The sequence below is a fragment of the Phocoena phocoena genome, chromosome 7, assembly GCF_963924675.1.
Source record: "Phocoena phocoena chromosome 7, mPhoPho1.1, whole genome shotgun sequence".
Taxonomy (NCBI): Eukaryota; Metazoa; Chordata; class Mammalia; order Artiodactyla; family Phocoenidae; genus Phocoena; species Phocoena phocoena.
In genome coordinates this window covers 101,662,674-101,678,855 of record NC_089225.1, presented here as the reverse complement: position 1 = coordinate 101,678,855, position 16,182 = coordinate 101,662,674, and the positions used below count along the sequence as shown (strand labels likewise).

At 37.4% G+C, this 16,182-nt stretch overlaps 1 protein-coding gene across 1 annotated transcript; it reads left to right on the top strand.

Annotated features, from left to right (window-relative positions):
• The first annotated feature begins 1,658 nt into the window (after nucleotides 1-1,658).
• CCDC195 (coiled-coil domain containing 195) lies at nucleotides 1,659-15,797 on the top strand. Its single transcript, XM_065881197.1, has 3 exons — nucleotides 1,659-1,920; nucleotides 6,733-6,979; nucleotides 15,674-15,797. Exons 1-3 carry the CDS (start codon nucleotides 1,659-1,661, stop codon nucleotides 15,795-15,797), a joined length of 633 nt encoding a protein of 210 aa, XP_065737269.1.
• Nucleotides 15,798-16,182: the final 385 nt, after the last annotated feature.

Sequence of the window (16,182 nt, the reverse complement as noted above, 5' to 3'; positions counted from 1 at the left end):
AAACATGTTCAAAGAGAGCGGCCAAGGTCCATGAACCCACATTAGCTGACAAACAGTTGAAAAAATTGGGATGTTCCTTCTGGTGAACAGAGACTCATTAGTACATGATGGAATAAGAATTTTCATTAAAACAAGGATTAGGCTTGTCACATAACCTCTCTAAAGAGAAGAACTGGGAACAAGCTACATGGAGGCCAATTTTTGGCCAAGTAAATAATTTTAATTAAAAAGTAAGTAGTATACCTTGGTAGGAAGGGGACTTTCCTACAGGGGAAATACTTAAATATAGGGTCAATAATCCATTACAGAGATGTTGTGGAACAGATTTGAATATCTGGTAGGTGGTTGGACTGGATGACCTTTAAGACTCATCTTACTCCATATTCCATATTTCCACAGCCACTTCGATAGCTTCTAGCCAGTTTGGCACACAAAAGTTTACTGAAATTCATTTAAATACAAATAGAAGTAGTATATCAAAACAGCCACATTGTTTTTTTAGACTGACTTTTTAGTAAACACTTCATAAAATTTAAATACATATAATAATTCAGTATGAATAAAAAAGGAGTAATACTTTCTCCAATCACTCTCACCTACGGCCTTGGATCAATCAACCTGCCTATCCTATTTATTAGGATAAGCAAAAAAAACACATCAATATACATAAAAACATAAGGGAATAAATGCGCAGGGAAAACTATCACCATGAAAAATTATCTGATCATTTTTACTCTATTGCAAAAAGACATTCATGTTTAAACATGAATTGAATTTCCAAGTGGTTATAGAGAATATGTTATCTAAGATTCGTACTTTTCATTCCCAACAAAGAAACCTCTTCAGGAAATAGGTAATGGAAGCTGTTAACTATTGCGTGTTCTTCTCATTCAAGATTAATGTTTAACCTGTATCTTCTTACATTCCCAAAATAGCTCTGGGCAGTATTTGCCCAAGCAAACACTCTGAAACCAAATAACAGCAAAATTGCTTATAAGATAGAAACCTACTGAGAAGTAATTATCTGGTCCTTGAAATTATCTTAAGGGATTTAGGTATAATTATCAACATCTCATTTAAATAATCTCACTGCAATTCATATGACTTCCTCTGCTAGTTACCCTTAATCAAGAGGTGTCAAAATTAATAATTTACCCAAAAAGTACAGAACTATGATATATTTTACAGAGAAGACAAGGAATAATTCTTATATGCCAGTTTTGATGTGCTCGTGCCAGTCAGTGATTCTATGAGACGTCTGATCCCAGAAATAGCAACAGAGAAAAAACTTGAGTGGCTGGTAGGATGGTGAGTTCATGACAGAAGCAAGAAACTCTGTTCCTCACTGGAAATTTCTGGAGTATCCTCTGCAGACACAAAGCAATATTCTAGAACTGTGGATTGATATGAAATGAAAGAAAAGCTCTGTTCTGAAAAACAAAACCCAGAATGAATAAGTCATGGAGATCCTTTACATCCCTAGACAGCCTAACTCCCCAGATGCTGAAAGATGGCATAGAGAAGAGTGACACCTATTGTTCAGGAAGGTTTATGGGTGGGATCAACTTGCTCCACTGAGTAGATTGTGCATTTGGTTCATGAGCAAATGTTGATCTGTCTCCCTAAAGGAACAAACCAGAGCGACCTGAAAAGAGGCAATGGAAGCAAATATCCAGCTCATGAGAGTTATCCAGGAAATGCAGGCAGAGATCAATAAGCTGGAGAAAGAGAATCAAGCCCTCCGGATGAAACTGACTTCAAGTAGTCAGAGAACCCCAGGCTCAGGGGGGAAATCAGGAGATGAGAAGGAGGAGGAAGTCACAGACCTCAGTAAACTTGCAGAAGTGCCTGGACAATCTCCAGCAGCCTTTCATGGTGGTGTTTCCACTGGTACGGCTCCAGCTGTGAGGGAACACCAAGGTACCGTATGTCCATAGCTCTTTTGGGCTGTGCTCACCTTTGCAAATATCTCCTAAATAGTAGGTTTATTGTGCCTCTGACATAACTGTGTAATTTGGTATTACAGTGGTGAGTTCCATCCTTTTTCTCCTGGTAGATTAGCTTTGAATCCCTAGGGAAAAAATTTCTTTAGCATCTTCAAGCAACATATTTTAACAACATTGAAACTATCTCCAGATAGTCCTGGAAAGATAAGGATGACAGATTTGTGGAAATCAGTCATATTAGAAGTAATGCTTTTTTTCCTTTCTTGACTTCAAGCATTTAAATGCTACATAATGGAACACCAAATGGGTACGTGTCAAATGGCGTGCTCACTTATTAACCTAGAACAGTATTGCATAATAGTTAAGTATATGGATATTAGAATCAGACAAATACGGTTGCCAGTGATCTGACACCAGTTAGCCACTTGATTTAGAGCTAGCTCTGAGAAATCTTTAACCCTCATTTTGTTCATTTGGAAGTGTTATAGTACCTATCTTACATGGTTGTGAGGATTGACTTTAATGATAAACTAAGTGCTTGGTATAGCACCTGGCAAACACACAACAAATGGTAGGTATTATTTCTTATCCGTATTTTACAAAATTTTTACTGTCCTTTATGAACATATGTTGCACATAATTCAACTTACTATACAGGTTGAAGACTTCAAGAATAAAAGGCAATGATATATTCTAAAAGAATCAAATCTCTCACCCTTTATGGGAAAGAATTTTGACTGTGAGGATTATACATTAAGTCAGAAATCAGGAGAGTGAAAAAATACATTCTTCATTTAAATGAGTGCTTGCCTACATACAGTATTTTCAAATAAAATTGATATACATAATTAAATACTCAAAGCGCTTAATATCCTCTGTCAAAAGATTCAGGCAATGCCATTTAGAAGCGCTGAACAGCTTGGCAATTGGACATGTTCTATTGCCAGCTGGTTTTTTTCTGTTAAAGAGGTCTCTTTCTAGTATGGGTCCCTGTATTTCAAAGCTGGGGACAGATTCCAATCACAGTCTTTTCCCTTGTTGTCAAGAACAAATCTGCATCTGAGTTATTCTGTCTGTTGGTTATTTAGTAAATCTGAAAGAGTAACCTATAAGGAAGTTAGACCTTCTCCTGGTGAAAAAAAAAAAAAGCTATGGACATGTGTAGTATATCCTTCCCCAGGCTTCCTCCACCTCTGAATTCTTGACATTTGGACTGAATAACTCTGTATTATAGCAGTTTGTCTCGGACATTGAAGGATGTTCAGCAGGTTTTCCTGGCTTCTAAACACTAGTAGTACCTGCCTCTCCCCCTTCAGTTATGACCATCAAAAATGTCTTCAGACATTCCAAATGTCACCTGGAAGACAACATTTCTCCCAATTGAAGACAACTGCCTTACTCCGAAGGTAAACAACTCCTTCAAATCTATTTTTCATGATGCTTGTCCTAATGCAAAAGTAATTTGGGCCTCAGTATACCTAGTGCTATTCTAAAACAAGCACTAAACTGGTTAAAGAACAAAGAGTATTACCCTTTAAACCCTGAATTCAGGGCCTGAATGTGATCAAATTTAAAGGAGGTTTGAATATTATTAAGAGCTAAATACACAACTGATAATATACATTTTCAGCCACTGAATGGTGACCTCCAATAAGAATATAAGCATTAAGTTGGAAAAGGACTAGTGAAAAACATTTGGTGACATTTGGGGAACTCCTGCCAGTTGCACCAATAAAACAAAGAAGGAAATATGATTTAAATTTGTGCTTAGAAGCCCAGTTGAGTTAATTCAAGTGATATTTATGTGTGTCTTACATGTGATGTTCTATTATGAAAGTGATATAAGTAGAAGGAACATTGGCCTGAGCATGAAGAAACCTGGGTTGTAGTACCAGTTTTGTAATAGTTGGTCAGTGCTGGGTAGCTCACATAAAATTCCTGATCTTAGCATTGTCGAGTAAAAATGAATGGGTTAGATGCCTTCCAAGGCCTCTTCCAGCTATAAAATTCTATGATTCTATGAATGTGACATGTTTTATGATCACTCTCCTCATTTGTAAAATGGAGAAAGTGATAGAATCTATCTCATAGGGCTGCTGAGACGATTAAATGAGGTAGCACAAGTAAGACCCAGCATGAGTTACTTGGTAGCAGTTGTCGTCATATCATTGGATAGGTCGGAAAAATATTATTTGACTTAAGTTTAAGTTTTTTATTAGCAGTCAGTAAGATATTGCTGATATCAATCAAAATTCATACTTGCAACTGAATGCCAGAAATGTGCTGCTAGGGAGGAGATTTAGAGCTCATCCTCTTTTCTTACTGTTGAGGCTACAAGACCCAGAGAGATTAAGCAGCTTGTCTGATCCTCTTGAAAACAAAATAATATAAACCCATTCTTTGAGAAGGAACGATACGAAATCAGAAGTGTGTCTCACTTTAAGAAGGAACAATTAAGGGGGGCCTGGAAGTGATCACTTGAGACTAAATTCTCCTGGAAATATATGTAAGAGTGTGCCAGCATTTGGTAGGTATGAAATCCAACCCGTCCATTACAGGGATGTTGCCCTCACCCCTCCTGCCCTTTGCAATCTCACCTAGGCTCTTTTAGGGAAGAGATAATCTGCTACAAAGAAGATGCAAGAAGGAATTCTTTACAGAGAAACTCCAGCATTCCCTTCAATCTGCTCATACCCTTTGCTGGCAAATAAAGTGCATTTGAAAGCAATCTTTGAATTGGTGCTAATGACCCTGTGATGCTCTGTGGAATATTCTTTCCCTTTTATTGATAAGAAACTAAAGGATACAGATTATTTGTGATCCAGGGACATAAACCAAAAGCCTATATGCTGATCTGTCAAGCTGGAGTAAAGGTCCCAAACAATAAACTTCGCTATTATAAATATAATTTCCTCTGTTGTACTTTCCTACCATTTGGTATAGAGATATTGTTTTATAATCCACTTAAACAGAAACTTGTATGTTTGTCAATAGTCATAAACCTGTTTTTAGATAATTATAAAAGTGATATATCATGGCCAAAAGAAGTGTTCAAAGATAATTCATGAATAGTATTTGCAGTTAATTACTTCAGATAGATTTGAACTTAAACTCCCCCACAAACTCTTGCTTAAAATATGACCTTCTGGGCTTCCCTGGTGGCGCAGTGGTTGAGAGTCCGCCTGCCGATGCAGGGGACACGGGTTCATGCCCCGGTCCGGGAAGATCCCACATGCCATGGAGCAGCTAGGCCCGTGAGCCATGGCCGCTGAGCCTGCACGTCCAGAGCCTGTGCTCCGCAGCAGGAGAGGCCACAACAGTGAGAGGCCCGTGTACCGCAAAAAAAAAAAAAAAAAAAAAAAAAAAATGACCTTCTGCTCTTCCAAACTATGAAAAGCCAGGGCAGCCTCCACTTTTTGTAATGGCTATATAATTTGCTGTCTGTGCTCTGCAGACACAGGCCACAAACTTCAAAAAGAGAAAATTGTGCTTCCAGCCCTCTGAAAACCTAAACACGATGCTGCACTTTCTTATACCTTCATGCTCGTTAATGACAAAGCTATGATGAGAAAGAATAAAGATTCAACCAACGTTCGCTAAGTGCTCCAGAAAATGGCAACTAACCCTTGAGGTCAGTGTCATTAACCCCAGGGGTAATAGCTAGATGCCTAAGTAGAGGTTGAATGACAGGCCCCAGGTCAGTTAGCACAGTGTTAGAAGTGAGACGCAGACAAATCAAGACTCCCTAAAATAAAGCTCTTTTATTCAAGGTGCTTTCATTACAAGGAAAGGAGATAGGATTTACCTCAAGGAAAGAGTTTATTAGCAGACCTTTATGGACAGAAATTGGGTTGGAAGCCCTCAGAAACTAAAGCCATAAATCTCTCAGTCTCTCTCAGGAGAACTCCTGTTTCCCACAGAAGGCATCTTTACTACTACTTTTTTTTTTTTTTTTTTAATTTTTTGGCCGTGCCTTGTGGTATGTAGGACCTTAATTCCCCGACCAGGGATGGAACCCATGCCCCCTGCAGTGGAAGGGCGGAGTCTTAACCACTGGACCACCAGGGAAGTCCCAAGGCATCTTTACTTCTTTCCATGTGTCTGCCTTGCTTTCATCTCTCATTCAACAGGCATCCTCATAACAACTGTCCTAACTAAAGCCAACACACACATTTCAGGACAGTTGGGAGCAGCCAGTTCAATTTTTTGTGGCTATTCAAGTGATGAGGGGCTGTGGATGAGCACCTTCTTCTAGAATGAGGAGAACTTCCAGAGCTGCATGTCTAGAAATTCATGTTCTTTGCATTTTAAAATCGTGTCTTATTATCTCTATATGTCCAGCTCTCTGTTCATATCCTATGTTCTCAGGAAGGTCTTCCCTGACCACACTATTTAAATAGCCTCCAGACCCCCTCCCTCATCTGCCTCTATCCCCTAGCCCTCATCAGCTTGATTTGTCTTCCTAGAACCTACCACTATCTGAATTTTATCATATATTGTTTGTTTATCATCTGTCAGCCACACGAGAATTTTATGCAGGCAAGAATTCTGTGTTGTTCACTCCCACACCCCATCTCTTAAAAAAACACCTGGCTCATGGCTGGCGCTCAATAATTTGCAAAATAAATCAATGAATGAATGTCTTTTATGCAAAAAAATAATAATCTAAAAACAACAGCTTTGGTTAGTTAGTTTCAATGAAGTATTTACTACCAACACAATCTTCCATTTGTGGATGTCATTAAAAGTAGAATTTTTAAACTTGAATTTTGTGTCTCCTGTACAGGCAATGTCATGATTGTTAGACGCTATTCCATTTCCTCACCAACTCATTTGTTAGCTGCAAATGATCCTTGGAAAGCTGGGAAAAAACATCCAAATCATGGAATTCTAGAAGCTCAAAGAACAGTCAAATCACTGACATGTTCTTCAATTAAGAAGCAAGACAACGAAGAAAAGATGTTTGCCCCAGATTCTTTTACCAGCAATGGTTCCAGCCAAAGAGCCTTTCCCAAGCATGGTTTTGGTTGCAGGTAATATACAATCTGTCTCAAGATAGTTTATAGTTGAATGCTGTGATGGCTACTGAGACGTTCTCCTGGATAAGCCAGGTCTTATCTAGTGGAAGTAATAAAACCAAGTAGGCTATTAGGCCAAGATAACTTCCATCGTACTTATGTCTGTTTTGAGAACCAAAAGAAAGAAATTTATGTGAGATCAAATGGTACCCTCTAATAGATGCCTCTAATAAGTGGAGAACCATCAGTCTTCACTTACTAATCAAGCATTAATTATCATACTCTGAGCTGGTCGCTGGGGATCCAAGATCCTGCAAAAGCTAAATGTTATGTTCAAAGCTTTCATTTAGTGACAGAGACGCACAAGTAAACTGAACACTGCAATAAAGAGCGTCTCAGGGAGAAGGCACAGTTACATTAGGAGCTGAACAGAGAATTCCTCTCTGAGAAAGAACTGTTCTTGTGGAGGAAGGCGCCTTCATGGGCTTATGTGAGTATAAGACAGGACTCTTTAGGCATAAGCCAAACAGGCCAAGAGACAAAGAGGAAACTGACCTGTTCTGCAAAACTCATGAATTGGTATTTAAGGAGTTATGAGCAGGCTGCAAATGGGAGGGACTGAGGAAATATTTGAAAAGTAGGCTGGGAATCTTTAAGAGGAAAGTTGGCCAGTGGCCCTTGTAGTGGGTAAAGCCAAGGGCTCATTCGGAACAAGATTGTCACTGTCAAGCACCACTGTGTTAGAGCATCACTTCCCCTCCTCCACAATCTGCATTTCTACCTCCCAATTCCCAGTTACGCCCTGACTATCAAAAGTATATACACATCTTGTTTATGTTTTCCTTTGCTGTGGAAAAGCTTTTAAGTTATGTACTCAACATAGGAGCACATCAATATATAAGGCAAATGCTAACAGATAAAAGGGAAAATTGACAGTAACACAATCATAGTAGGGGATTTTAACGCCCCATTTTCACCAACGGACAGATCATCAAAAATGAAAATAAACAAGAAAATACAACCTTTAAATGATACATTAAACAAGATGGACTTAATTGATATTTATAAGACATTCCATCCAAAAACAACAGAACAGTTTCTTTTAAAGTGCTCATGGAACATTCTATAGAACAGATCATATCTTGGGTCAAAAATCAAGCCATGGTAAATTTAACAAGACTGAAATCATATCACGTATCTTTACTGACCACAATGCTATGAGACTAGGTATCAATTACAGGAAAAAATCTGTAAAAATTACAAACACATGGAGGCTAAACAATACACTACTTAATAACCAAGAGATCACTGAAGAAATAAAAGAGGAAATTAAAAAGTACCTAGAAACAAATGACAATGAAAATACGATGACCCAAAACCTATGGGATGCAGCAAAAGCAGTTCTAAGATGGAAGTTTATAGCAATACAATCCTACCTCAAGAAACAAGAAACATCTCAAATAAACAACCTAACCTTATACCTACAGCAATTAGAGAAAGAAGAACAAAAAAACCACAAAGTTAGAAGAAGGAAAGAAATCATAAAGATCAGAGAAGAAATAAATGAAAAACAAATGAATGAAACAATAGCAAAGATCAATAAAACTAAAAGCTGATTCCTTGAGAAGATAAACAAAATTGTAAACCATTAGCCAGACTCATCAAGAAAAAAAGGGAGATCACTCAAATCAACAGAATTAGAAATGAAAAAGGAGAAGTAACAACTGACACTGCAGAAATACAAAGGATCATGAGAGATTACTACAAGCAACTCTATGCCAATAAAATGGACAACCTGGAAGAAATGGACAAATTTTTAGAAATGCACAACCTTCCAGGAAGAAATAGAAAATATAAACAGACCAATCACAAGCACTGAAATTGAAACTGTGATTAAAAATCTTCCAACAAGGGCTTCCCTGGTGGCGCAGTGGTTGAGAGTCCGCCTGCCAGTGCAGGGAACATGGGTTCATGCCCCGGTCCGGGAAGATCCCACATGCCTCGGGGCAGCTGGGCCCGGTGAGCCATGGCCACTGAGTCTGCGCGTCCGGAGCCTGTGCTCCGCAACGGGAAAGGCCACAACAGTGAGAGGCCCGCGTACCGCAAAAAAAAAAAAAATCTTCCAACAAACAAAAGCCCAGGACCAGATGGCTTCACAGGCGAATTCTATCAAATATTTAGAGAAGAGCTAACACCTATCCTTCTCAAACTCTTCCAAAATATAGCAGAGGGAAGAACACTCCCAAACTCATTCTACGAGGCCACCATCACCTTGATACCAAAACCAGACAAGGATGTCACAAAGAAAGAAAACTACAGGCCAATATCACTGATGAACATAGATGTAAAAATCCTCGACAAAATACTAGCAAACAGAATCCAACAGCACATTAAAAGGATAATACACCATGATCAAGTGGGGTTTATTCCAGGAATGCAAGGATTCTTCAATATATGCAAATCAATCAATGTGATACACCATATTAACAAATTGAAGGAGAAAAACCATATGATCATCTCAACAGATGCAGAAAAAGCTTTCAAAAAAATTCAACACCCATTTATGATAAAAATCCTCCAGAAAGTAGGCATAGAGGAAACTTACCTCAACATAATAAAGACCATATATGACAAACCACAGCCAACATCATTCTCAATGCTGAAAAACTGAAACCATTTCCACTAAGATCAGGAACAAGACAAGGTTGCCCACTCTCACCACTCTTATTCAACATAGTTTGGAAAGTTTTAGCCACAACCATCAGAGAAGAAAAAGGAATCCAAATTGGAAAAGAAGAAGTAAAGCTGTCACTGTTTGCAGATGACATGATACTATACATAGAGAATCCTAAAGATGCTACCAGAAAACTACTAAAGCTAATCAATGAATTTGGTAAAGTAGCAGGATACAAAATTAATGCACAGAAATGTCTTGCATTCCTATACACTAATGGTGAAAAATCTGAAAGAGAAATTAAGGAAACACCCCCATTTACCATTGCAACAAAAAGAATAAAATACCTAGGAATAAAGCTACCTAAGGAGACAAAAGACCTGTACTAGAAAACTTTAAGACACTGATGAAAGAATTTAAAGATGATACAGATGGAGAGATATACCATGTTCTTGGATTGGAAGAATCAGCATTGTGAAAATGACTATAGTACACAAAGCAATCTACAGATTCAATGCAATTCCTATCAAACTACCAATGGCATTTTTCACAGAACTAGAACAAAAAGTTTCACAATTTATATGGAAACACAAAAGACCCCGAATAGCCAAAGCAATCTTGAGAAAGAAAAACGGAGCTAGAGGAATCAGGCTCCTGGACTTCAGACTATACTACAAAGCTACAGTAATCAAGACAGTATGGTACTGGCACAAAAACAGAAATATAGATCAATGGAACAGGATAGAAAGCCCAGATATAAACCCACACACATATGGTCACCTTATTTTTGATAAAGGAGGCAAGAATATACAATGGAGAAAAGACAGCCTCTTCAATAAGTGGTACTGGGAAAACTGGACAGCTACATGTCAAAGAATGAAATTAGAACACTCCCTAACACCATACACAAAATAAATTCAAAATAGATTAAAGACCTAAATGTAAGGCCAGAAACTATAAAACTTTAGAGGAAAACATAGGCAGAACACTCCATGATATAAATCACAGCAATATCCTTTTAGACCCACCTCCTAGAGAAATGGAAATAAAAACAAAAATAAACAAATGGGACCAAGGAAACTTAAAAGCTTCTGCACAGCAAAGGAAACCATAAACAAGACAAAAAGACAACCCTCAGAATGGGAGAAAATATTTACAAATGAAGCAACTGACAAAGGATTAATCTCCAAAACTTACAAGCGGCTCTTGCAGCTCAATATCAAAAAAACAAACAACCCAATCCAAAAATGCGCAGAAGACCTAAATAGACATTTCCCCAAAGAAGATATACAGATTGCCAACAAACACATGAAAGGATGCTCAACATCACTCATCATTAGAGAAATGGAAATCAAAACTACAATGAGGTATCACCTCACGCCAATCAGAATGGCCACCACCAAAAAATCTACAAACAATAAATGCTGGAGAGGGTGTGGAGAAAAGGGAACTCTATTGCACTGTTGGTGGGAATATAAATTGATACAGCTGCTATGGAGAACAGTATGGAGGTTCCTTATAAAACTAAAAATAAAACTATCATACGACCCAGCAATCTTATTACTGGGCATATACCCTGAGAAAACCGTAATTCAAAAAGAGTCACGTACCACAATGTTCATTGCAGCTTTATTTACAATAGCCAGGACATGGAAGCAAGCTAAGTGTCCATTGACAGATGAATGGATAAAGAAGATGTGGCACATATATACAATGGAATATTACTCAGCCATAAAAAGAAATGAAATTGAGTTAACTGTAGTGAGGTGGAGGGACCTAGAGACTGTCATACAGAGTGAAGTAAGTCAGAAAGAGAAAAACAAATACCATATGCTAACACATATATATGGAATCTAAAAAAAAAAAAAGGTTCTGAAGAACATAGGGGCAAGAATGGAGTAAAGACTCAGATGTAGCAAATAGACTTGAGCACACGGAGAAGGGGAAGGATAAGCTGGGATGAAGTGAAACAGTGGAATGGACATATATACACTACGAAACGTGAAATAGATAGCTAGAGTTGCTTTGCTGTGCAGCTGAAGCTATCACAACGTTGTTAATTGGCTATACTCCAACATAAAGTTAAAAAAAAAGAAATATAGCTAGTGGGAAGCAGCTGCATAGCACAGGGAGATCAGTTTGGTGCTTTGTGTCCACCTAGAGGTGTGGGATAAGGAGGGTGGGAGGGAGACGCAAGAGGGAGGAGATATGGGGATATATGTATATGTATAGCTGATTCACTCTGTTATATAGTGGAAACTAACACACCATTGTAAAGCAATTATACACCCATAAAGATGTTAAAAAAAAAAAGTGTATACACATTTGTCTCCTCTGAGGAGAAGGAGGAAAATCAAGAAATAGGGACCTGGTTTAACGATTAACTTATCTGGGGAAGAGAAAATGGAACAAATATAGTTGTTGAGAGAATGAGTTATCTAATTCATCAGTGGCAGGAAATCAAATCAAAGGGTAACCTAATTAATAGGCCTGCAAGAATTCTCATAAATATTGGAGAGAGCACTGGACTTCCCACTGGATGTGGGATACAAAGGTTGAGCCAGTTTTATTTGAATTTTACAAGGCAGCATGATAACTGTGTTTCATTTGTAGAAAGTTCTATTATAGGAGCAGAGAGAGGAACCTGGGTCAGGAAGGACAGGCAAAGAAAAAGGAAAAGGTCATCCCAGTGGAGCAAAAAAGACAAGAAGAGAGAAGAAATCATGACTACAGAGAAAACTAAAAGTAGGGAAATCAGTGAGGATGGAGAAGTTAGCAGGATCCATCATAAAAGTCCTTCTACGGAATGCTAGGAATATGTGCTTTACCATTAATTATTGGAAAGCTACTAAAATATGTCTTTATGAAAATTTTCAAAATACATAAACATTCATAAACTAATATTACAAATATCAATATATTCATCTGCAAGAGTTTTATCATATTTTATCCAGATATTTTTATATAAAAAGAAAAAATGTTACTAATAAAGAGAAAAGCCCTATATCTCTCTTCCCCTGTACTCCTGAGGGGCAAGTGTTAACCATGAGGTTTTTTTCTATCCTTTCAGTGTTTTTTATGCTTTCATTACCCACATCCATTCATTCAGCAAATACATCTTAAGGGTGTACTACGTGCTGGATTCTAGGCACTGAAGATACAGCAAGAAAAACATTGTCAAAAATCTCTGCCAATGTGGAGCTTTTTCCTTTGTAACATAATGATCAATAAACATGAAAATACAGGAAGTATATATTATGTTAGATGGTGAGAAAAGTAAACCAATCAAAGGAAAAATGAAGGGTTTGAAGAGCAAGCATTGTTGAAATTTTTTATATCGTAGCCAGAAGATACCTCACCATTTGAATAAAGAAGGGAGAGAGAGAGTTCTGGGGATACGAGCAGGGGATTGGAGTGGGTAGGTGGGGGCACTCTCCAGGCATTGAGAACAGCAAATGCCAGAGGCCTGGGTGGGCCCACGACTGGTGTTTGAAGAAGGGCAAGGTGGCTGGCACTGAGTGCAGTGAAGGGAAGAAGCGAGACAGAGAGAGAGAAGGCAGAGAGCTAAGGGTGGTCTTTCACTCCTTTCCAATGATTCTGGATTTTTTCTAAGTGAATTGGGATGCATAATATACTCTTTTCATTTATATATATATATATATATATATATATATATATGGAGAGAGAGAGAGAGAGAGGGAGCTCAGTTTTGAAAAGACTATAGAAAAACAATATAGAAAGCAAGGGGACCATGTTTAAGGCTAAAAAAAATAATTTAGACAAGAAATGATTATTTCTTGGCCAACGGCAATAACTGGATGTGGTTTCTAAACATTTGAAGGTGGAGCCAACAAGATCTGTTGACAGAGCAGATGTGGGATATGGAAACAAGAAGTGTACATCCAACCACTGTGTTCCAATGGCCATGTGTTTTCAAAGAGGGAGGAGGGAAGAAAGGCAGAGATGTACCCTTTGTCTAAATAAAATTATGTATATATAATATACAGTTACATAAAAGCACTAAATGTTCATTATTTTTTAAATTGCTAATTATAAAATATTAATGTGATGTAAAAAGTATAAAAAGGAAAATCTTCCCTAATCCCATTACCTGAAAAACCACCATTGAGATTTTAATGGATATCTTTCCAGGTTTGTGTTTACATAGTTTATAATTGTAGAGTGCCTGTATTATAATGCTTTAGTTTTTGCACTTAAACCATTACAGGCTTACAGACCTACAATGCTAAACTGGGAAATAGAGCGGTATTAATTTTCCCATTTCAATTTATATTATTTTCTATGGTAGTTTGGGGACCTAGCCAATGTTTATAATGTATTATTTTTCTGAAGCAAAATGTTTTCCAACTTCCAAGCTGCCAATGAATAAACTATTAGAACACAATCCATTTCTAATTTGGAATCTACTTTAATTTGAAAGATTGAGCCAATTGTAGAATTGTGTTAAAGCAAGAAAGTCAGTAATGGCTTAAAATCAACAGCTGGGTTGGCATAAAACCCAGTAGATACAGAGAACTGTTGAATAGGAATTAAGCTTTTTTTTTTTTGTAGTACTTTTTTATTTCGTCTTTTACTTTCTCAGGGATTAACTAGTAAAGTAACAACTCATTACATTATTCTTCTAATTTTTGGGTAAATTCATTTCCTTTCTAATAGCTTTCAAAGACTCTTACAAAGATTTATCAAGAAACAATTTGTTTGAATTAGCTTTCAAATCAGTGAGACATTGTACCTAATTTGCTCATGAACTTTTCTATTATTGTACCAAGAAAGTATTTTATGGAATAATGTCAATGTCAATATTTCTAAGAACCAATGATCTCCAGAAACTAGAGACTGGATTTTAATTTTTTCCCTAATTTTGACATAGAAACCCAATCTTTTCCTCCTGCATTCAAGAAAAAAAAAAAAACCTCAGGCTGTTGAAAAGATTAGGGAAAAGGGTCCATATGGACAACTAAACATAGAAATGATATTTTACTGATAGGATAAAACAGACACATTAAAATAAATACATTGTCTTCTTTTCCTAAGCAAAGTGGTTAAGAAGACAGCCTCTGGAATCAGATGGCTAAAGTCCCAACGCCATCATTTGCAAACAGCATGGTCTTGGAAAAGTTATTAGTCTGAGCTGTGCTGTAGTCTGTTCTTTTGTAAAAAGAGAATCATAATAGCAGTTACCTCATAGTTTTTGTGAAGAATAAATGGGATAGTCAAGTGAATGCTTGCTAAGTGGCAGAGCAGTTATTATTTTATTGTTCCCATATAGAACTACTGGCCTTCCTCCCAAGGGAGGGAGCAGATGTGTTCCCCTAGATACAGGCCACTGAATGCCATTCAGTGAAATTATGGTCTTATCTAATTAAAGAGAGAGAGAGAGATCAAATCTAGAGAAAAAGCAATAATTTTAAACACTGTTCTTTAGACTTATTCCTGGGAGAACTTTATCCTGGTTTATGTCAAAATTATATATAACACTGTTCAAGAGGAAAGGAGGAGTGGGCAAAATGAAAAGATTTAATCCCTCAGGTAACACTGGGTCATTGCTGTCACTTCTCTCTCCCCTTATTGCTCAGGTGTGATAGATATTCCATTAATGCAAACTCCAAATTGACTGGGATTATAAAATAATTCCCTCAAATTTCTTCTTCATTTCAACTGAAGACTTTTGATGTGCAGGACCATTTGCCTGAGAGAACACGATATTCTCCACCTTTAAACGCCAAGCTAATAATCCTCAGACGTACAGACCCTGCCTCAAAATTTTTAAATTTTAGTTTTATCAGCGCTATTCACTGGGTTTAATCAAAAGGCCAATTCCAATATTTTTTCATGCATTATTATTGAACAACTAAACAAAAAAAATTATGATATATTTAAGGTGAACCTTTAACACTTTAAGCAATATTTGGTGACTTGCAAAAATAGTAAATGTTTTGTAGAAATAGTAAGTGTTTTTGCATAAAGGCTCACTAAGACGTTTTATTTCTCTTTCCCTATTCTGCGTTCTTTAGGGACAAGATAAAGACAGTCAGTTTCCTGTTACCCATGAACATGTCTTCATATTCCAAAAACTCAAGTTCTTTGAAATGCTCATCAAATCAGACCACAAACCAGCTAAGTACCATTACAGAGTAGTATACGTAAGGCGGTGAAATTTAAGAAACAGTTGATTTCCAACATGTGGGAACACCAAGGCCTGGCTGGGTCAATGTCTTCCCCTGAAAAGACCTCTGGCAAGATGCTCAGTAAGATATACAAATATTTGGCGTTGGGTCAATAGAGTTGTCAGTGGACTTGGCCAAGAAATGGAAGCCATTACTTTATGTTGTTGTTGATGGGTGCACAGTGTCTGTGGAAGTCTCTCTATGCAGCATGTGAGCAATTAAACGTAATTTAATTAAGTTGCATGCTAAGTGTTTTGTATCTGTGCTATGCTATCAGGAAATGCTGCTGTTCCCATTATGTGTCATTCTCCAGTTGACACTATAACAAATCTAGAAAAAAAAAGTTCTATTTCTGA